Below are 22711 nucleotides of genomic sequence, written 5' to 3'. Positions count from 1 at the left end.
AATTAATTCTATCATGTAGGAAGGCTTTAAGGCAGAAATAAGTATAGTGATTACCCTTGAAGATGGTTTAAGTAAAGAGTGCTTAAATATGTCCACTTGGTAGCTGTGCTGGAGATAACTGCAGAACATGTTTGGATGGCTTTTGAAATTTTAAGCAGTCTGCTTTTATTTTATGTGTGATCTGCTCTGTAATTACAAGGTGTAGTTAGACAGAATGTAGTGCAGTCACCCATTTAAAGGAGAGACAGAAGCCACTATAAATAAAAACATGCTCTGCATGTTATTTTTTTTTCTTCACCATAATCCTTTTTCTGCTTTAGAGCCTTTTAGGTAGCTTAATACATAAAAACATTACTGGCATGTTTTTAATGTCTTGCTGTATTGCTGGTTATGTAAGTAGTAAATTCTGCCTTAAAACTATTCAGTGATTCTAAGGGGTTTTTTAGTATAATTTAGTGTAATTTTATATCATATTGAATGATGAAACTTTTTCCTGTGCTAGAACAGGTAACATGTCCTTGCAGGAAAGGATAATCTGTGGCATTCAAATAGTTTTTTTTTGGAAAAAAAAAAATATTACACTTTATGTGTCAGGTTGCAGACAGGAGAACTACTAGGTTGCATCCTGCTTTGCTTCTTTCTTGGATAAAAAGAGCATCCAGTTTTGTCTTCCAAACTGAATAGACCCTACCTTCTCATTTTAAAACAAAATAGCAACAGAGTCCCTCCATAGGGAGGATAAAGGCCTTTCAACTGTTTGATTGGGAGTTGGGTTTTTTGGTAGACAGAGAAGTTGTAGAAATAGGAAGTGTTGTACTTTAAATACTGACAGTACAGTGGCTTTTTATTAAGCTGTATGTTAATGACACACATCCTCTTCAGTTGACAACTTCATAATTTTGGTGAGAGACTTGTTACCAAGACCAAAGTATGGCAAGGGGAATTTTTTTTTTTTTTTTTTAAACAGACTGTAGGAAGTCCTGATGGTATATTTATCACTGAAAATGAGTACTAATGCATCCCTGTAGTGATCTTGTGGGATTTGATGACCAGGGTTTGAGCCATTCATAAGAGAAGCCTAAGTGCAAGTTAGCTGGCCTGTGTCTGATACCATGTCCCGCAGCAGGCTGGAGCGGAAGAAACGATGCATTTGCTGTTAATGAGAACTGGGTCACCAATGTGTAAATATGTTGGTTTTTTTTTTTTAGAAAATGTAAGAGCTTCAAATTGACAAGGGTCTTAAAGCATAGGTTTTCTGAGACTGGCAGCTCAATTCCTGAAACAGTAATCAACTTCGGTTTTAATTGACATCTGTGTAGTTTATTACAGTAGGGACTCAACAGCTTATGTGATGAATTGTGTGTCATGGTGTCAATTTACTGGTTAAGGTTGATTGCTCATGTAACTGGTATTGTGTTTCCCCTCCAGATATCTTTACTTTCTTGTTTGCATGCACGGCCAGAGAGATGTCATTTTATGCAGGTCTTATTTTGAGCAGGTTACAAGTGCACAGTCATCACAAAGAGCAGTCTTCTGATAACAGCTTCTGACACTTTGGTCAATGAATGCAAATAAAATAGATTAGTTTGCCTGTGTGGAATCTAATCATTACTCCCAAGGGTGTACAATGAGTTTCTTCATTGCTGTGGCTGCAGAGAAGACTCTCAAATGCAGTGAGTGCTTGCCATCTTTGTAATGCAAAAGGATTAGCCACATGACTACCAGTTCATCCTGTTTGACTATTTGCAGGTTTCCATCCATGTCTGCATTTCTGGAGAGAAGATCTGTGATACGGTGTGTTGTATTTTCACAGACTTCTGTAGAAGATAGGATAGTGTAATGCATATGACATATGCATCGTATTTTCTTTAGTTTGTAAATTTTTTGTGCAAGTTCATAGGCTATATTTCATTGCATCTTACAGGACTCCTGTCTGGGAACATGATGTCTGAAGTCCTGTAGTTAAAAGAGCTTTTTTTGAACTTTACTGATTGTCAGTGAAGAGAGAAATTCACAATGACAACTGTACAGTTTATGGACATAAGAAAAAATGTCCAGAGACAAATTGTACCAATTGCTCTCTTTTATTTTTTATAGCATGTTTGTTAATATTTTTATTCCGAAACACTTCTAGAAAAATAAGTCGGCAATTGCACATGTAGATTTCAGCAAATAGGCTGTTGTGCCTGAGGTATCACACTTTTGCCATGGCATGCAGATAGCTGCTTAAGTAAGATGTAAACCACCAATTTTTGTACTGTATGCCTCGTATGCATAAAAAAATTGTGTCTAAGAGATTTGCAATGGGAATTTATTAGTTGCAACAAGGCCAATATTTTATTGCAATACTTCTGAAGAAATGTGCATAGTTAACTACCTTTCTAGACCTAAGACAATTAAAAAAACCCCTACTGTTTACATTCCCTTTTTGTTGGCATATGTCTTTGCAGTTTTTCTGCATTTTTATCTTGCTGGATGTTTTTGTGTATTTCAGAGACTATTCATGCATTTGGCCTACCTAGCAGTAGAGCAATGACTGGTTTGATGAAAACAATTCAGTCACTAGAAGACTATTTGCAAACCAAATACTTAAGTAATATAAAATCACTTTGAAGTTTTCTGTACGTCTGTTTCACAGAGAAGATGAAGCCAGATTTGTCTTTGAAGGGCATAGCAACTGGGGGAGATGCAAAGCTCTGAGTTGCAACAAACAGAATTTGGATTAGATGTTATGGGAGAAAAGGATAAAAATCACAGTGATGGTAGTCAAACATGGAAAGAGAGGCCCGGAGGACTTGGAGACTCTCCATCTTAGGAGTTATTTTGAACTCAGGTGTGGAGCACTGAGCCTCCTGATCCATAGTGACCCCACTTTGAAGCGAGGATTTGGACTATATGTCCTTCAGACATCCAACCTAAATCATTCTGATCAATACCCACAGGCCATTGAGGGAGACCATTTCAAAACTGAACATCATCTCATAGGACACTGGAGTAGATCAACAGCTCTTGACTTTAAAAATCTTATTTCCAGTTCAGAATATCTTTCTTCTTTTCAATTACATAAAGATGATACTTAGAGAGCAGGAGTTTAAAATTAATTATTAGGTGGTTTAACTGATTTGTTAATATAAATCATTATCACCACCAGTGGATAAATCTAAAGATTTGTAACAACAGGAGTCTTTCATGTGCAGAAATAGCTATTTTTTAACCTGATTAATTTTGGGGGGGGGGGAACCTCAAGGAATTTAACTTGGGTGGTAATACAGTTTTATCTATTATTATTGTGTAATCTGGTTGGTGTAGTAATAAAGAGAAAGGACTCAAACATGACAATATAACTATACTTTTGTACTGTAAATATTCAGACATATAAGTGAATATAATTGTTCATGACATACTTCACAAGAAGTAACAGGACTGGTGCATGTATTTAGAGTAGAGAATGTGTCTGAATGCCAGTGGGGAAGCAATTTAATTCTGTTATAACTGAAAGATCTTCTATTCAAAGGTTATTTTTTTTTAACCTGTAGTTCTCCAGCCTTTAATCACTGTATTCATTATCTAACCAATCAGGTACAGTAGAAGGAGGAAACAGGAGATTAAAATTTCTTGTGATGATCTGCAGAATGTGGTGGTTATTAGTGGTACTGGAATTCCAGTTTATGCAAAATGTGGAAGTTCATTAGTTCATTTTACTTAAATATGTGAGGGAATGAAGGGGGTTGGGAGAGAAGAGAAAGATTATTATTACACAGTAGTGACTTAAATAGTCTGTCAGTTTGTAAATCTAGGACCTTCACTACAAAACCCCAATGCCTGAGATTTGTCTGGGACACATCAGAGTTAATGGTGATATTCACGGATGAGTTGAACTGGATTGTTATGCACAACATGCCCATTTGCAGAGGTGGTCTACTTTCTGCAGCCCCCAAAACCCAAAGTTTCACACTAATGCAAAAGCAGATGATGGGAAGGGAAGAAGGAAAGAAAATCCTCGGAACTAGAAGTGTAAAGGAACAGAATCCACTTTGGAGAACTTCTAGTTATAATCCTTATCTACCATCTCTGGTATTGTCTTTGGCCCCCTGAAGTGATTTGGTAGTCTACTCAGAACACAGGAATTTTATCTATATTAGATTCATCAGTCATTGGCCTGTTGTTTAAGGGAGACCCAGTGGACGGACCCAATTTTAGCCAAGCTGTTTCAATATGTTAGAAGACTCTGATTTAAAATATTGTTGCCATGTAACCTGTTTCCTGCATATGTTATGGTCTTTCAGTGCTTAGTAAAACATTGTAGGGTGTTTTTGGTTCCTTACAACAGATTTCACAAGGAGACAGCTCACAGTCAGTAGTAGCAAGAAAGTCTTTTCTGATGCCTGTCAGTGCAATCAAATGGAAAGGGATTTAAAAAAAAATAAATGCAAAAGTAGTAGAGTGTCTGATAATTCAAACAGTGTGCTGGAATCATTCTGACAATAAAGACTTTTATTGCACCCTTGTAGTGCCTGGGGTTTTAATTTAACACATCAATGAAAAGGCTGCATTTAAAAAAAACACCACCACCACTGAAAACACCAGCAGGACTTGCTTTTATTAGTGCAATTCGTAAGAAATTAGAACATTTAATGAGAAAATCGTTAACCATGAAAAAAATGGACTGACTTAACTTGGGGAGCTTAAGTAGTGAGACTTCAATTTAGTTTGTCAGCTACTGGTAAAATAAATAAGAGTGAGCTGATCACCTCTGGAGCAGTAGGCACTTCAGCACACTTTCTTGTGTGATAGCTGCTGTTGGACAGAACTGTTATTGGCCTCCTTTCTTAGAAACTCTGTAGAGTCAAAAGCTAGTAAGAGTATCAAAAATTTCTTGTTCTGTTCTTTTCACAGATGCTTTTCTTCAGATTCAGTTCAATTAGGCATTTTATGGAACGTAAATATAACAGCTAGCACTTTGTATGCTTACAGTGAGCAGAGTAGAATACAGTATTTAAACAATGTCTGCTTCTTGGTGTGTTTGTTTATCCTTGTCTCTTCCATTACTCTGGCAGATTATTTTCTATGTTGATGTTTCTATGGCCAAAATAGTTACAGTGACTTCTATGCCCATACCATCTGAACATAAGGTCTGTAGGCAAGACTAAAGGTTCTGTTAATCCAGTAACCTATCTTTAACAGTACACAAACAGGACAGGCAGATGCTGTGATTTGTCCAGAATGCTTTCCTGCATTTTCTTCCTCAATGGCAACATCATCTTTAGTCTCCTCATGGATTTCCTCTTTTAAGGATTCTAAGAATTTGTTCAAGAGTTTTTTTTAAGCCGTTAAGAATTCTAGTATCCCACAGCAGCCTGTGGTAAAGAGCTTAACTGATTTTGTTTCAAGAGCTACACTTATTTCATTTCTTCTCAACACAACTCTTTGCTTTTGTTTTGAGAGAGTCAGTGGACTTTCAGTCCTTGTTTATCCTTTTCACAGTGCTTCTGAGTTTATAGATCACTGTTGTATGTGCTTCCCACTTGCCTTTTCCCAGGCTGAGATGTCTGCCAGAGGGTAAAATCGGACAGTTCCTCACCTGTAATTAAACATGAAGAAAATAAAATACTAAAATCCAGCAGAATTTAGTTGGGCTCGCAGAGCTCCTGGTGATATTTTCACTTGTCACATTTGCAGTGTTTTACAGCTACCTAGCTTTTAGGAGCTCAACAGTGAGGATGAAACTGGTGTTCCCCTTCTTATTAGTACAAGTCTCATTGTGTCTGTTTTTCTCTGTCAGGCATATACAGTTTATAATACTTATCTCCATAATCATAAAGAGCATTGCCCTGCTGGAAAAATCATCAGACTACATGTACAGAGACAAGATATACTCTAATGTCAATAACAACAAGGTAGTCTTTTAACTCCAATCACCCTACAGCTGTTGTTTTGACATTATTACAACTTCATTGTAAATTTAACACTTTTATGGAAATATGCACATATTTCAAAGGATGTTTAGAGGATATGCTTTGTGTTGCAGAACAAAACCTCCCTCAGCTTTAGAATCCTAAATGTTCTGGTTTTACATTCTATCAAACAAGTTATGCTACTGCTTTTTTTCTTGGCTTTTAGGGAAAGACTTTTGCCTTGGCCATGCTTGGGTTTCTTCCTAGTATATCTAGCTTTTCCAGAGAGGCTGAAGTAATTGTCAGTAGCTTAGATAACAATTATCAACTTGAGTAGCTTGAGGCAGTATGGGTATGATTAACTCTTTTCATGCCTGTAAAATAGAAGAGAGACGTAAAGGAAAAATACTTTTTTGCCTTGAAATTGTGCATTCTTTGATTTATTTCTTTCTCTTTGTCTTTCAGTGAGTCAGCAATTGATAAACCGCATTGATCAGTTCCTGGAAAATAAAGGCTCACAGTACTACATGAAAGGGATCAATTGTATTAGAGTTTTCAGAGAGGAGGCCATAAAGGTAATGTTAATATGTGAAAACTCTCATCTTTTTCAAAGACGTGATGGGCCTATTTTGCTGTATTAGAAACTTGGTAATTTATTTCTACAGCAAAAAGAATTGATTCATAGATCAAAATCTGTTATGCTGTTTGAAAGTTTAGCAATACATTTGCATTTTACGTATCTTTATTCTTACTGGAACAAGGACTAGCTTCTCTGGTATTACTTACTGATGTTTGTTTTCTTTTAAACATAAAAACATAAGGCCTGTGACCTGATGCTTGTAAAAGAAAAATAAGCAATCCTACAAATTTCTTTGTAAATAAAGCTAGTTACAAGAAAGTCTTTCTAGCTTTCTGAAAGGCAGTTTTGGGGCTCTCACCTCGTCTTAGAACTCTTGTTTTTTGTGGAGATAAAACCCCAAGGCTGTACTGAATTTTGTGTTCACTGTGTTAGATGACTTAAGAATTAAGTTTGTAGTGCTCTTTAGTAAGTTACTTTAATATTTCTCTGTTATCATTGCTCTTATTTTTTTTTTTCAGCTGTCCAAGGTGCAGTGCTTCAATGATTTTCTGCAAGCCCTGAAATCAAAGGTGGAAGATAAAGCCTTAGCTGATTTCTGGGAGATCATCATACAAGGTAGGATAGCATTTGGGGGTGTGAGGGGGAGTATTATCCATTACATAAGAGAAAGCTTTGTTAGCAATGGGGCACTTAAACTAACCCCAGAGCAGCATTTTCATATGGCAGCCTGTTTAAAAAAAATTAAAAAATACTTTTATGTTGCAGCTTCCTTTTTTTGCACTGATGGTTTTGTATCAGCAATATTCATAATGCTCTGCCAAGTCTTTTTGAAATGGTAAGTTAATTGTGGAAGGAAACAGACAAATGTAACAGGGTAGGGAGAAGAAGATACGATTTCAGCTGAATTTCCAAATAAATGGAAAAAACTCATGCAGCAGAGATATAAAAAGATTCTTCTAAATTAAGCTTCAAAAAAGGCATAGATAGCATTGAAATATGTCACTGATCATTTTGTATTTAAGCAATTTGAAGGACAGAATATATGGCAATATGACACCTACCTATGATTAAACTGCGAGATACAAGGCAGTGCAATTCTAAAAGACATTCAGAGACTATGCAAGTGATAAATAAAGAAACATTTTCACAAATACGAAGCATGGTGGACTAAAAAAAATCTTTTACGTCATGCTCTTGTTTTTAATTGGAACCAGTGCTAAGAAAATCTGTTAAATGCCCAGCATCACAAGATAACACTGAAAGAATATTATATTCAGTAGTATTGTAGGGGACCTTCTCTGAAGAAATTTGGAAAGACAAAACCAAACCAACAGACTTTGAAAGTAGGAAATTTGGATCTTCCAAAGCCATGCTAGAATACTATTTTAATAGTTTTCAGTTGGTAAGAACTAGAGTTTTTAACAAACTAGATCCTATTTTTGAGAAAGAAAAAAATACAAATACAAACAATGATATTTTCATACAAAATAGATTATCTTCTTGTGAGAAGAGGATAAAATCATGATGCTTTATGCATAATCTAATGGCTCTCATTAGGTAGCTGAAATTGCTTTTCACTTGCTGCTACCAAAAGCAGAAGTCCTCTTTTCCCTGCCTCTTGCCACATGACCCATCCCCTCTTTTCTGCTAAATGTGGCATGCATTGGGCTTTGTCATAAGTGACTGTGGTCACCAAAAGAGGATGGATGTGAATTAATGAGTTAATAGTGGCTCAGGAGCAAGGCAGATCTGTTTGACAAGTTCAGTTGTCTGATGAAACCTTGCCATGTGGTGCTTTGGGCACGTTAAGGTGGCGTTACACTTGTGCTGCTGCTGAAACCTTTAAGAATCTACTGTTCTTTGCTCTTGCACCCACAGCTGCTTTATTCAGGCACAAGCATGTATGTAGCCAAGTGATGAGCTAGACTGGAAAAACTATTGAGGTAAAAAGTAACTGAGGTGGTTTGTAGGGGTTTTTTGGGGTCACTGCACAGGATGGTTTTGCTGGCACAACCGAGGAGCAAAGTGGGGACAGGACCAGCACTTTGGTAGTCAGACCCTAGGTAATCCCAGTACAAGTGTTTGTATGTTAGGAGTTCATTTTTCTAAGGCTATTAAGGACTTAAGAGCATGATGTGAATGACTAAAAGTGTAATTTCTGATAGATTTTTCAGCATTTCATCTGTGATCTAAGATTCCAGTGTCTCATTAGTTTGATTGTCATAATATTAGCGGTTTCCTAAATGGATACTTCTACAAGCTTATGAATATGCTCATTAATTTATTTTTATATCATAGTTGACTCACTTATGCAAGTCACATTTTCCTTTGAGCAATATTTTTTTATTTTTGCTGGTGATGATGACACATTCAGAAATTGGAATTTGGAAGACTTTTTTCATTTCTAACGTTAAATGCATTTTTGGGAAATGTTCTAATGATTTTTTATTTTTTTTTTAGACAGAATTTCTTTGATCACTAAAGATGAAGCAGAGGGAAGTGCGGTGACTAGTGAAGAGGCTGAAAAGGTATACTTTTTTTAATGAGCATCTATTTGTATAGAGCCCATGCTATGGAACAGAAGATTCTTTCTTATGTGAATAAATCTTTAGGTGAATGAAATAGGATCCATATGAAGGAAGAAGAGTGTCCTTTTGCGATACAACTGAAATTGCCCCAGTTCAGAGCAAAAATAATTCCTAGTATGTACCACAGCATTTTGCTTTAATTAGTCTTTAGGAAGTAGCGAGTATTGACATCATTATCTAAAAATATCCTCTACAAAGAGTAGGAACTTTAGAAACTCAGTGTAGTGGAACAGAAATAGGCTATTTATCTATGCAAGATCACTATTTGAACTTCATAGAAAGAACCCTGATCTCATTGTTATCGTACAAGTTCAAAAATCAGGACTTTTTTGTCTAGAGGTGTTATGAATTCTAGCAATATAAAGTTGTTATGGCTAGTTTTCACCATGTATGCGACAGTATCGGTGTTTTCCACTTTACGCAGCTCTTGTGGATTGATTGACATCGTAGATGATGCTGATTTTATTAATGGTGATCATATTAGATCCTTTTGAAAACAAAAGTCTTAGAGTATTTGCAGGTATTCTATCTACCGAAGTATAACACTTCAGTAACTGCAGTGATGAATAAGGATGTCACAGTTACAAAGGAGTCAATTTCTAACAGGGAGAATGGTGTCTTCTGTTTGAAAGAAAGCAGAATTTAGAGTTGCTGTCAAAAATTGGATTTGTGTGGAAAGGGTAAGGACATTCTTGTATCAGGCTGCTAGCCATGATTTTAAATAGTTTAGGAGAAAAAAGAACCTTATATTGCAGACCCTTCAAGGTAAACCTGTGGCTAAAATCACTAAGTACGTTGCAGAGAAGCAGCTTTTCTAAAAGATGCCACATTGATTTCTGCAACTTCCAGGCCTTACATTAGCAATAACCAGAAGGAGGTAGAATTAAGTTCTCCGTGATTGAATTAATGAGCGTGTAAAAGGTTGTATTTTAGAAACTGCTTTTTTCATCTGTAACAATTTACCTCAAGGTGAAGAAGGCACAGAAATATCATGAAAATGAAAAACTAACTAAGAATCCAGAAAGCTAAGCACATGTACAGAGTACAAATGACAGAATATTATGTTTTTTCTAGACATGAAGGACCTACACATAATTGTATAGAGCAACTTTTTTCCCCAGTGGTGTTATTAAAGAGTATCAGGGGGTTTTTTATATATTCCAAATGCAATGAATTTACTTGGAAATTTCTTAAGACAATATTTTTCCTGAGAACTTCACTTTCTAGTCTGAAACTACCATTGATGCTCAAAATGTGCTAATGCTGTGTGAAATAGTCGCTATTCCTTAAGGAAATCTCTGCTAGCTACAAAGACCTTACGGCATACTGTTGTCTTAACTGTGAGCTTGTGGTAGCTGAAAAATACTGTGCCTGCATAAGAATGCAGCACAAATTATAGAGTACCAAGAACTAGATTTACAGCTGCAAGGCTAAGCTGGAGCAAAGCATTTGTAGGCTGACTTCAAAATAACTTTTCTGGTTTAATGTCGTCCTACAGTCAGCCAGGTGTTGCATTACAGGAAATTCTTCTGTGATTGATTGAAGGTCCTACAACAGCCATAACTTCCCTTTAAAATAGGAGAATAAGAGAGATTGCATGAAATCAGCTCTGCAACAGTTCTCTAACATGGCAGTTACCTTGACTTTCAGAATAAATAGGTTGCATCTCTTTGCTAACTAGGCAGTTGGCAGTCCCAGTTATTCACTAGGTAACCATCTCCCCACACACTCTACGGATCCAAAACCAGAACCCTGATTTGCCATTATATGTTGAGAGTTTGTATGACTTAAGAAATTGGAAGACTGCATATTCTTGGGAGTAAGATCTGAAGGGATAGAAAATTTTATCTTGAGGTTGAGGCTACTATAAAATCTTGTCCTCTTTGGTCCAGTTAAACCCTGCCACAGGTTTCCTGTGTAATACAAAGCCAGCATTTTCCTAGGTCTATAGTAGGTTGCAAAAATGAATCATTTGTTTTCTATATTGAAGGTGATACCCTTCACTAAAGGGTTATATTGATTCTTTTAAAATACCACACAATAGAGTAAAATGCAGGTTTTCTTCACCTCTGTAACAGGTCACATGCAAGCATGTAGGTTCAAGGCTGTCAGTGTGGTCCTATGTGACACAAAAACCTCCTCTCATGTGCAGATCACTGATAGCAGTTTCAGGACTGCTTTCAGGAAATAGAAGATTTCAGGTTTATAGGGTTGCTGTTTGAAGGAGAAAGGAAGATTTACAAGGCCGCTTATTAGAGAGTAATGTAACATGTAAAAAATTTCTTTTTGATTGAGCTAGGTTATCCATGCATATTTTCCTGTCACTGAGAAAAATGGTTTTAGGTAGGGTTGTTTGTGTTTTTTTTTTCCTGTAATAGTAGAGATACTCTTTTTAGAACACAAGGATGATAGGTTAAAAGAGCAGAGATGTCAAGTGTTTTTTCTGGTTGCTTTGGGGAAGATAATGGATTTCAGTACATCTATTATATGTAATTTGCTTTTGCATAAATGTAAAACAGGTTTTGGGAAAAAATCCAATGTTGGATGTTCAGCATTTGGTGGAAACTTCAAGTTTCAATTTATTGCAAATTTTCATTATATGGGGTTGGTTTTTTAAGGTTTTAGCTTTCTTTACCTAATTTAGTGTGGGAAAGCTAATTTTGAAAACTCTGAAAAATGTGCTACTTTCAGAAACACCATTTCCATTTGACTCTTAATTAACTGTGTAAAATGAAATTTGATCGGGCGCAAAAATCCTTTCAGAACTGACAGTGTCATTAGCTTTTAGTTTCATTGGATGTGCTTTATATTACTGCTAGATTGAGAACTTTTCCAGCAAAAAAAATAAACAGACATACAGCATCTTGAAATTCTAATTCTTTCTGGCCCTGTCACCTTCTTATTTTTTTGCAGCTGTAAAGTCTATATGATAAGTTGAAGTCCATCTGTTAAAATATGAGTAGTGTCTGTGGATTGAGCTTTCTACATTCCTCGTGGATGTTGCTGTTTAGGATGTAGGAAAGGTCGGACCTTTGCATAGTGAGACAGCAAGGCAGAGGTGGTCTACGTTCTCTGTCCTTGGTGTATTTGCTTTTCATCCTAGTGAATATATCTGGTACTCTTCCACAAATGGGATGCAGTAGTAACTTGTCAGTGTTTTACCCCTTGTCTAAAGCTGTCACTATCACTCTAGAGAAGGATCAGAACATTTTATTTATGTAAAATAGCATTTAAGCTTTTTACAGTACAAGTATATTGTCTCAAAGATTAGTAGTGCTCTGATAGGGATCCTGTGGCCTTTTACACAACCTCCGTGGCTGTTATAGTTGCTTGTTACAGTAGCTTGCTTTCAGGAGCCAGCTGTTTGCACAAAAGAGTTACCTAAACTCTACACAGGTATTTATAGCTACTATTTATAGTGGGTTTTTTCAAACTAGCTGTTCTCTGTCATCATCTAGAGTTATAACAAAGTTGGTTCCGAATTAAGGATGATGGAACTCAAAGTCATGGAATGTGGCTTTTCTTCCTCCCCAGCTTTCACAGTCATCTTTTTAACTGGGGCAGCATTGTTCCTGGCTCTGTATACTTGTTCTGGGGCATTTTAATAAGGAAAAGAAAATTTATGATGTTGTAGTAAGGATATTGCTAAAGAGACAGTAACTAAAACTTGTAGATAATTGCATACATTTTAAGTAAGAGTCAAATATTTGGTTTTGGTTTTTTTTCTACCATTCTAGCTAAATTATTTTTTCCTCACTATGTTAGCCTAAGAGAAAAATAATTCAGAGGTGGTTGTACTCCGGATATTGTCTTTCTGTTTGATTTCAGTTGTTACAGTATCTGAGCAACTTACCTTTATCTTCTGTTTGTGAATGCCATGCTTTAAGTGAAGGGCATATGGTGAGTTGTATCAGCAGCTACGGCAATAGCATTTTACATAATGCATTTTCCATAATGCATTTTCTATTTTTAAAGACTGGCATTCTAACCATCTTGCGTGTTTGAGGATTTATTTTTTTTTAAATTCATGTCTTTGTTCATTTGTTAAATGTAATTGAATTAAATGGGAAACTTCTAAGTTCCACACAGAACTAGAATGTTGTACTTAAGAACTTTGCTAAACAAGCCATTGGTCAGCTTATGTATGTATTCATATCAATGGGGGGTGGTTTGCTGCCCTTTAGCTACACACAATATTACTTTTAAAATTTTCTTTTTTAAGAACATAAACATGGCCATACTGTAATGGACAAAATTTCCATCTGGCCCAGAATCCCATGTTTGACAGTGGGCGGTAACAGATGGGTAGAAAAAAAGTGTACAGTCCCAGGCTCCAGTCACTGATATCTCAAGTACTTCCTGTGCTTGAGATTTGTTTCTGTGGAGTTAGTAGACTTCAAAGAATTTCTTTTCTATGAACTTTCCCCATCTCCTTGTGAGACTAGGGACTAATATTTGCAGCATCCTTATTACAGGGTGTTGTACAGCTTAACCATATGTTGTCTGAAGAACCATGTCCTTTCATCTGTTATTCAACACACTTCACCATAAAATCCTTTAAAAGCAAGTCTTATGAAATTTGCTATACTTTAAGATGTTTTTGGAGGGTGGAAACCAGAGCAGACTTCATAATTTTTAATTACAGATGGATTCGTTTTGATATACAAAGGAGATATTCTGTTAATTTAATATTAAGGGTCTGAATTTTGTCAGTATCATATAAATACATTTGTATTTTCAGTTCTTGGCTCCGAAGGAAAAGAAAAATGAAACTCTGCCTCCCACAGATGAAGGTGGTGATGTTGATGATTTGGTGAGTACTGTGCAGAAATGATGTGGCATTAGAATTAAACAGTAACTGAAAGGTGCAGTGAGTGCTTCCTAAAAGCGTAGATTAGAGTGCATGGCTTAGAAAACAGCTAAGGAATTGAGTCAGAAAGGAGCCATGTGAAATTACTTATTTGCTATTGTAAAACATAACCAGGTGTGTAATTTCATGATGGCAAATATTATGTTATATAGTAACATGGCTGTTTACATAAGTTAAACATGTCTTCTAGAGTGTTTCAAAAGAGCCTGTGAGGCTGCTCATTTGATAGCAGATTGTTGTAATTTACTATAATAGCATTTAACAAAACTTGTAGATCTAGAACAGCTATTTATGTGGGTTGAAAACTGAAAATCATTTTTTAAAAGATGTTTTAATCCTCTCAATTAACCTTCTCTATATAGGATTGCTGAAATTCAAAGATTTCAAGAGGTTTTTTAATAAATGTTTTAGCCATTTTTTACAGGCTGAGTCATTACAAATCTATCTCCAGGGCTTAAGCTGATAGTGTAGACAGTTTTAAAGAAGCTTCAATAGCAGTCAGATTCCTACTTTTGGAATGTACTTTTTTAAATCTATAAATTGCACATATAATTATGTGAAGGTGAGAGTTTTAGGTTTGTTTTTGTACTTTATAGCAGCTTAATACTAAGTTCTGTGCAGTCCATTTATGTTACATGATAAGGATTTCTGAATTTATTTTGTTTTCTAAGCACTAAACACACATAAGAAATAACTTGAATTCAATGCTGCGTCTTCCAAATCTGTTTCTTCTATTTGCAGCTGGACATGATGTGACTGGGCGATATGTAGTGACTGTACAAGCCAAGTTTTGGAAGAGATCTCCCTGTGAGATGGGGCACAAAACAAGATGCTATTGAGAAGACAGTATATCCATCTTTATTTTCTCAAATGAAAGCAGAAGTCCCAAAGACATTTCCAGTTGATATAAATGTCATCTGACTTTTCAAAACTAGAACAAATGATTGAAATAATCTGAAGTATTTGTGAAGTAATGATACCATTAAGGCATTTCTTTCTTTTTTTTTTTTCTTTAGTACACTGAATCTAGCTTATCCTTGGTTTTGCTTTCAGCTAAACACTACTAAATTTAATGAGAATCTGCGCTGGCGCCTGAAATTCTTGTTACCTGGGAAGGAAGATAGAAATGTCACAGTGAGGTTACCAGGTAATGCTGAATCTTCAGTGGAGGTAACTCCATAGCATTATTGTTACACAAGGGAAAAAGTCTCTATTTTCATGCTTTATTCCTGTTTAAAAAAAAAAAAAGAGGAAAAAACCAAACCCACAAATACTTATAGGAAAAAATTCTAGGCCAGGGAGCCACAGAGTAATAGTTTTAAATACACAACGGAATCTAAAGCACACAGCAAAGCCAAGTGTGCTGGTGTTGGCACACTGTACCCAAATCATGGTCATATCTGTACTACAGGTTCTCTATCCTGTCAGCTCAGCAGCAGCTCAACAGTCTCTGTCTCTTTCTGTTAGAGATTTTCCTGTTTTGTTTTTTGGACTTTTAACTAGTGCAGTTACTGTAGATATCCCTGGTGCTAAAAGGATGAATGAATCAGTTTTATCCCCATTTCATACACTGCAGATAACTGCTAGCACAGAGCAGAAGAATCCGTGAAAGCTCTACACTGACACCTGTGATAGATAACTAGTAATAGTTAACATTGGTAACCAAAATGGAGTACTGTCTACACAGAGCAATCCAAAGTAGTCCAATACAGCTTAGAGATACTCAAATTCGATTACAGATCTAGAGAGACACTAATGACACTTTCACAGATGTTTGTTACAACCAGATTCATTCCTTTAAAAGCTGTTCTTTCATTATTGCAAATTTATAAGCATACTGTGCAAAATGGTATTAAGATCATAAAAAAAGAAAAAAAATGAGCTGTAGCCAAAAAATATTTTGGAATATCTGCACTTTATACTGAACAACAGCTCCTGCGTGGGAAACAGCAGTTGCTTTTTGCTCCTACCTCCCTACACAGCGACCTGCTCTCTCCTCTCTTACATGCTATCCTGATCGAGTTCATGCAGACTTTGCAAGTGTTTCTCAATTGCAGATGGCAGGGAGTAGGTGATCTTTCCAGACCTTTAGAGCATTTGTGTCACTAGAAGATATTTTTCTAAATTGTAAATAATAAATATTTGGTCTATCCATTGTTTTGAATGTCTTTTAAGGCCAGTTTATAGAGTATAACAATGGCTGGGGTTTGTTTTTACATTTTATTAATTTGTATGATTAATAAAATATTTAAAATTTTGCTTTTGTCTTCTTCAGAGCTATGTTTGCTACAGTCCGGTGATTAACTACCTATGCAGTACCTAAGAGAGACTATCAAAAACCCCTTTTCTGGGCATATGATGATAAGTCTTGGTCAAGACCAGACAGTATATAGAATTACTTTGCAAATCAAAATAAGGATTAGGGCTTTCTGTTTCTTTTTAATCAGTTGACCACAGTTTTAGACAGTATTGCTTCTGTCAAGCAATGAACATTTAGTTTATGGAGTATTATTTCATAGATCTTGTTACCTGTACAGCACATTTAGGTTCAGTATGGTAACTGAGTTGCTAGTACTGAAGAGGGGAATGGGAAGTTGAGTCCTAATTAAAATAAATGAAAGCAAATTCTTAGAAGGCAAGCAAAGTGTCTTTCATTCTGCCCAGCTTTGTGGGTATTGGTCATCAGAAGCTTGTGATACGTCTTCCTGAGGGTCTACCAGATGGCAACCTGATTTTTACACTTGTTCTTTGGCAAAGGGCCAGCTTTCGGGTTCTTATTAAATGACTGGAAGAGATCTTTCACTTAGTCTAAGCTCACATTTTCAGTTACAAAGTCTTTGTTATTCACTGATTACATTGAGGTTACTCATTCTGAATTGCAATACTGGCCAGTCTTCAGGAGCAATAGAGCCTCATTAGTCATCCACTTCAAAAGCAAGCATGCAGGAGATGCCATGCAGATTTTTTTGTTGCAAACAGCAGAACACCCCCTGTCCTGTACTTCATAGCTGGAGAAATTATTAATGTGCCTAAAAAAAAAAAGGAAAAAAAATGGTTGTGATTTTGTTATATGTTACTGATTTATTTTCTTTGTACCCTGGAAGGAATGCCTATCTGGAAAGCTCTTTGGGTGCTGATAGTATGGGATGGTATGGTTAGCCTTGTTTGCTGAGAGATGAAAGCTTACAATTGTCTGTGTCTTTCTCTTAATCTACTGATGTCTCTTTAACTCATTGGGCAGTATCAGTCAGCTTTGATGGAGGGGCAGTGATTTCAGCGTTATGTTTTAAAACACTTTTATGAAACTTGATGCTGGGAAGAGATGAAAAGGAAAGGAATGAAGAGTTCAGCCTTTTTTCCCCTCTTTGGCTGCCCTGGCAGCTGAGAATACCAGCCAGCAGGCCAATCAGCATGTCACATCAGCAATATCATGTGTTGCCTAGTCTGCAGGTCCTCTTCTTTCTTCTCGTCCTCAATTAGAAGAGGAATGTGCACTAGAAAAAATATTTTGCAGCGTGGACTTTGGGAGGTGGAAAGTATCCGAGAGGTATTATACCAGTAGGTATTAAATACCAGTAGGTATTAAACCTGTAAACAAACTGGCTTGAAGTGGCCAGAAGCGCTAAATTTAGTACTTTGGGACATTAGAAACATACCGAGGCAACTAGTGGGTGTATCTCCAGCAGAAGTCTTATTTAGGAAGCATAATTAATATGGGAGGGAGCTGGGGCTGTAGTGTGAATACTCCACAGAAAGGACAAAATACTGGTTGTGGGAGCCATAGAGGAGAATGAGGCTATTCCAGTAACAACGCACCAGGAATCTGTAAGCGTCCAGGATGTGTCAGTTCTGCTAATGAAGTGGCTTGCTCTGTCACCGAGTAGTGGGGTCTGCAGACTCTTTAACACAGTTCTCAAGTATTGTCTCATTCATTTTTGTATTCAGAAACCCAATTTGTGCTCTTGGACAGTTGTGAAAATGTCACAATAGTGGAAAATAACTTCCAAATGTTACATAGTTGAAGACTTGTGATTTGTGTGATACTAGATTGGCTTGAAATGAATTGTCAGGTCAACAGTATGGTGTCAACCTGTTTGTAGAGTTCTGGAAGCAAGGCTCCATCTCTGTCCTTACAATGTGGTATAAAAGTATGACACGTACCATCAAAACACTACTAATGCAAGTAGATCTGTTCTGCTGCATTGCCTTCTCTTAGCTGCCAGGGTAGATTTTCTGCTTGCTAACTTTCCTGATACTTGGGGTTTGGCAGAATTGTCTGTGTGCTGTTGGGGCAGGGTCTTTGGAATTAGAAAATGAGGAAGGAAGTCCACAGTCATCTGTGGAAGACTGGAGAAGTTATTTAGGCTGTGAATTTTGCAGACAGAGCCCATCTTTATATTCTGCAGTTGCACATTGCTTGGCATAGCAGATCCTGCTCTTAGGCTGAGGTTGCTGGCCACTCACGATAGAAGGTATGGGAGGAGTTCCCTTGTCATCTCAGTTGGGCTGGGGTATTGAACCTGAGGAATAGATTACCACATACTAAGGAAAAGAAACCACAATAGGTGAAGTTTTATTTTGTAAGACTGTCATAATCAAATATGAACTCAAATAGATACATAAAAAAAAGGCTGTGATTTTTAACTTCTCTTACCTTTCCCACAGGATGAAAAACCACATTGAACTCTGCATAAAAATTTGGCATATATGCAGAGATACTCTTTACTGTACAAGAAAATTACTTGGAAAACATTTGAACATGTCTTAGCTTAAAGTTTGACTGTATTTTTCCATGCAAGTTTTAATAAGTGGAAAGATTAGTGTCCCCCTCTATTCCCCCACTCACCCATTTACTGTTTTGGAATAGTACTTGCATTTATGAAAGAACTAAACAAGAACTAGAAAACCTGTCCCTTCCTCTAGTTTTTGCAGACCTGATGTAATTTTAATGCATCTGTGAGCTAAGAGTGCCTTAAAATAGGCTTGTCGCTCATCCGACTTTCTCCTTGCGCATACTTACTGTACTTCAGTGATTTAAGTTGGACAGAAGTTAATCTGCTGCTTCTTCCCAATAACTTTGTGAAGCCAGCGTGACTAAGGCACAGTGAAATGAATCCTGTTCCTTCTGGTGCCTCACCAGTACAATTCTCAGCTATCAACCATCAAAAGCACCTCTTTTACGAGCAGCCTAAGGGTACTCATAGTACTTTTTGCTGTTACCAAATCATGAATTATTTCACAGCATTAAAAAGTACTTCAAATTGGTTATACATATATTTACTGATGTGCTAATTCTTAGGACTCCTCTGTATGCACCAAGTCAGCTGTAGGGACTCCTGTGAGAGTTTGGGAAGTTTGTGATGGAATTGCTAAGTTGACCGTAGAAATGTATTTAATGTTGCTTTCAATGTATCAAACCAAAGGATTTTTTTTTCTTCCTTACTTTTACTGAGTTTCAACCCTGTCTCATCCTTTTTTCCTATTTTGATGTGCAATAATGGGCAGTAATAACTGTCATTTCCTTTTCCTCCAGAAGGGAGTGAATCTTGCAGCTTTCAAGATATTAACAGAAAACAGAAATGCCTCCAGTACAGGGTATAACTAGAAACATTTTCTATCTGCTGTCTCAGACAATACATAAAGGGAACACAAGTCCCTGAGGAGACCAACTGTGGTGCATATATTTTTGCCCGAAGCTGGTGGATCAGACAAAATGGTAGGTAAAGTAAGGTAAAATAGCTGTGGTACCTGATTGTTGGAGTTTTATATGGCTTGGATGTATGAGAATTCCTTCTCCAGCCTGCTAATGCAAGTAGTCAAATGACAAATATTTTCTCCCCACAGAGTGAAGTATCTCTGCAATGTGAAGGAATAGTATATGGCCCCTCACCATGTTGGCTTTTCACAAGAGTTATAGCGGCTCTATCAGAATGCTTAGGGACCCTTTACTTACTAAAAAGGAGAGGGGAAAAAGAGGAGGTTTTTTTCTTTGATCCCAAGCAGGCCAGCACGGAAAGCCCTGATTTGAATGGGTAAGAGAGTTGTCCAACAGCTTTTCCTTGTGGTCCCTTACCACTGTGCATGAATCCCATGTGAATTTCATCTTCTAGCCCACAGCCTTCTTGAATGTTCAGGGAGTGTCACTTGGTATGGCTGGGCAAAAGTGAGATGAGAAACAACGTGACCTTCTTTGTTTAGTAACTTGGAATATAGTCTTCTAGTACTCCTTGTGAACTTTCAGCAGTTATCAGCCATCGTATTGCCATGTTTCAGTTTGGTCCCAAGGTTTAGAAGGCTGTATGCTCTCTAGAAAGAACTTAGCATAAGTAATATTGATCCACCTTTCACAAAACTGTGCTGGGTAGTGTACAAATTTGTATATTGTCTGACTCCTACCTTTGACTAACATTCTGATTATCTTGTAGAAGCTAAACTTGCTGATTCACTTAATTTATCAAAGATAACATCAGCCAACCAGTATATTATTCTCCCTAAGGAAAAGGAGTAAAGGAGACAATGGGGCTTGGGGAGGAAAGTGGTTTTGGTGATACAGAAATTGCATATGTTCAATAAACTTCCTTCTGGCTTATGTTCTACCACTTGAAGTACCAGAACTATCCGTGTGTTCTGTAGCATATTAAGCCATTGTTTCTCCGGTACGGGTTGTGCTTTGCAGGCATTATGTTTAGAAGTGTGCAGTTACTGCAGAAAGGTCTTGAAGGGTCAGAGATAGGGAAGGTTTCTGTCCATAGTAATTGCTGGCAAAAAAGGAAAACTTGAGGATACCTGCACTTACATGGACCATATGTACCACAGCTGGTTGGGTTCATTGCATGTTGTTTGTAAGGGATCTGTGGCTCTATCAAAAGGGATGACTCAAAACTTTGTGAGATCTGGTGGTCAGGCTTTGTGGGAGATAAAAGTACTCTAGATGAGGTATGCTCTGTAACAGGTGGAATCTCTGAGTGATGTACTAACACTAAATCAACCTGTAAGTTAGAGTCAGAGAAACACGCTGTGTCCCCCGTAGCTTCATTAAAAATTTTTCATTGTCTTATTTCATAAGAAAGTAAGAGAGCTAATCTTCTGGTTCACTAGTGGAGGACAGCAGCAGTAGGGTTTTATTCCTAGCTCTGCTGAATACTCATTTGGGGCCACTTACTCAATCTCTCTGCCTCTTGATTATCCTCCCTTTGCAATTGGGGAAGGTGGTTTACTCATGGTATCTCACAGAGAAGGCAGCTGAAAGACTTTTGAGGGACTTTGGTTGGATGAGACTTCATATAGAGAGGATATGTAAGTGCAAAAGTTTTATGGCAAAAGATTTGGGGGGGCGGTGAGTAAATGAGGACAAAAAGCAAGTTGTTATGATGCTCCCTGGGTCATGAGGAGAACATGATCGTTAGTCTTGAGGAGAAGTGGAGCAACAGGAATTCCATTAAGTGTTTCACAGGCAGCAGGAACATGAGAGGCAGACATTAAACAGACAAAGACCGAGGTATTCTGGAGAAATGGACAACTGGTTATTTCATTTAATGACTTTGAAAAGCAAAAAGAGGAAGCAGATGTGGTTTTAACATTTATTATTGGAAAGAACAGCCTTCCTATATCTCTTTCACAATCCAGAAAGAATGGGCTGTTTTACATAATGAACATTTACTTACTGTTCTCCCAGACACACACACACTGACCTATTTAAAAATGCAAATAGTCACAGAGTTCCCTTCAGGCAGCAGTGACAAAATCAATGTAGAAAGAATAGGGTTAGACCAGCAAGACAATATGTAATTGGGTTGTAGCTTGTCCGGCAGAGATTTCACTGCAGTCCTCAGGAGATGGGAGCAGTAGAAGCTTTAGCATTTGAATGACTCACAGCTGAAGGTTTACACATGAGGTTGTGTATAATCCCCATTAACCCAAAGCTGGTGATGACTCAGATGTAAGAACTGCAGTAAGACAGAGGACATGTGAAAAAGAACAAACATGAAGAGAGAAAAACATGCAGGAATGACCTTTTCCTACAACAAGTCACTGTAACTCAAAACACAAGCGCGATACGTACCCAAAGGGACTGCTGGAAATCAAGGGAACCAAATCCTTGCATATATGTTACAGAGTGAGCGTGTGCTGGAAGGCAGGTCCAGCTTCACCTTCTGGACAGTAATCTGTGTCTCTCTTCAAGAGAAGATTACTCTGCAGAATCTAGTTCTTCATGCAAGAGCTGTGGGCAGTTGCAGAGATTTACTCTGTGGTAAAGAGAATTGAAAGGCAGATCCCAGCTGCATGGAGAAGCATGTGTTAGGTATGCAAAGCAAATTGTTTTCTTAAGTTTAACTGCTGAAGTTTTTGTGCAGGCATTTCCATGTGATGAGATTTGGCCTTTAGGTTGCTGGTATCTGTTCCTGAAAATGACTCTAGGCCAGACACCAAATGGTTCAAGACTGGTACGAAAACCATAGGATGAGTGGAACAGAAGTAAGCAAGCTGTTGCGATTCTCTTGGTAGCTGCAGAATGACCAAAATTGCAATTCTGTATTTTGTTTGACTTTAGAGAAACAATCAACCCTATTGTCCAAATCCTAGAAGAACAAATGCATCTGAAGATAATTCACCCATGTCTGTACTCTTCATTGTACAAAGATTTCCTGAAGTCTCTGAAGATTTCCTGTGTGCTCTCAGAGATGGTATGAAACCAGCCGATGGGGCAGAAGTTGATGTCTTCACTGTACCACAGTTATCTTGGACAGCATCAGTTTTCCTCTGGATAGCAATGAGTGCA

The 22711-nt window shown here is 37.3% G+C and overlaps 1 protein-coding gene across 2 annotated transcripts in view; it reads left to right on the top strand.

Moving 5' to 3' along the window:
- Nucleotides 1-15810, top strand: part of XRCC5 (X-ray repair cross complementing 5) — a 52916-nt gene extending 37106 nt beyond the window's left edge. Inside the window, exons 17-21 of one of the 2 annotated variants that reach the window (XM_075756979.1) lie at nucleotides 6360-6469; nucleotides 6993-7089; nucleotides 8935-9002; nucleotides 13804-13875; nucleotides 14674-15810. In XM_075756979.1, the coding sequence (XP_075613094.1) occupies nucleotides 6360-6469; nucleotides 6993-7089; nucleotides 8935-9002; nucleotides 13804-13875; nucleotides 14674-14688 (362 nt within the window). In that variant the 3' untranslated portion in view covers nucleotides 14689-15810. The remainder of the gene's footprint in view (nucleotides 1-6359; nucleotides 6470-6992; nucleotides 7090-8934; nucleotides 9003-13803; nucleotides 13876-14673) is intronic. The other variant, XM_075756978.1, reaches the window with a different exon arrangement.
- Nucleotides 15811-22711: the final 6901 nt, after the last annotated feature.

The sequence above is a fragment of the Balearica regulorum genome, chromosome 6 (genome assembly GCF_011004875.1).
Source record: "Balearica regulorum gibbericeps isolate bBalReg1 chromosome 6, bBalReg1.pri, whole genome shotgun sequence".
NCBI lineage: Eukaryota > Metazoa > Chordata > Aves > Gruiformes > Gruidae > Balearica > Balearica regulorum.
Note: the sequence above shows the minus strand (reverse complement) of the source record. Positions and strands in the feature narration are given on the sequence as shown.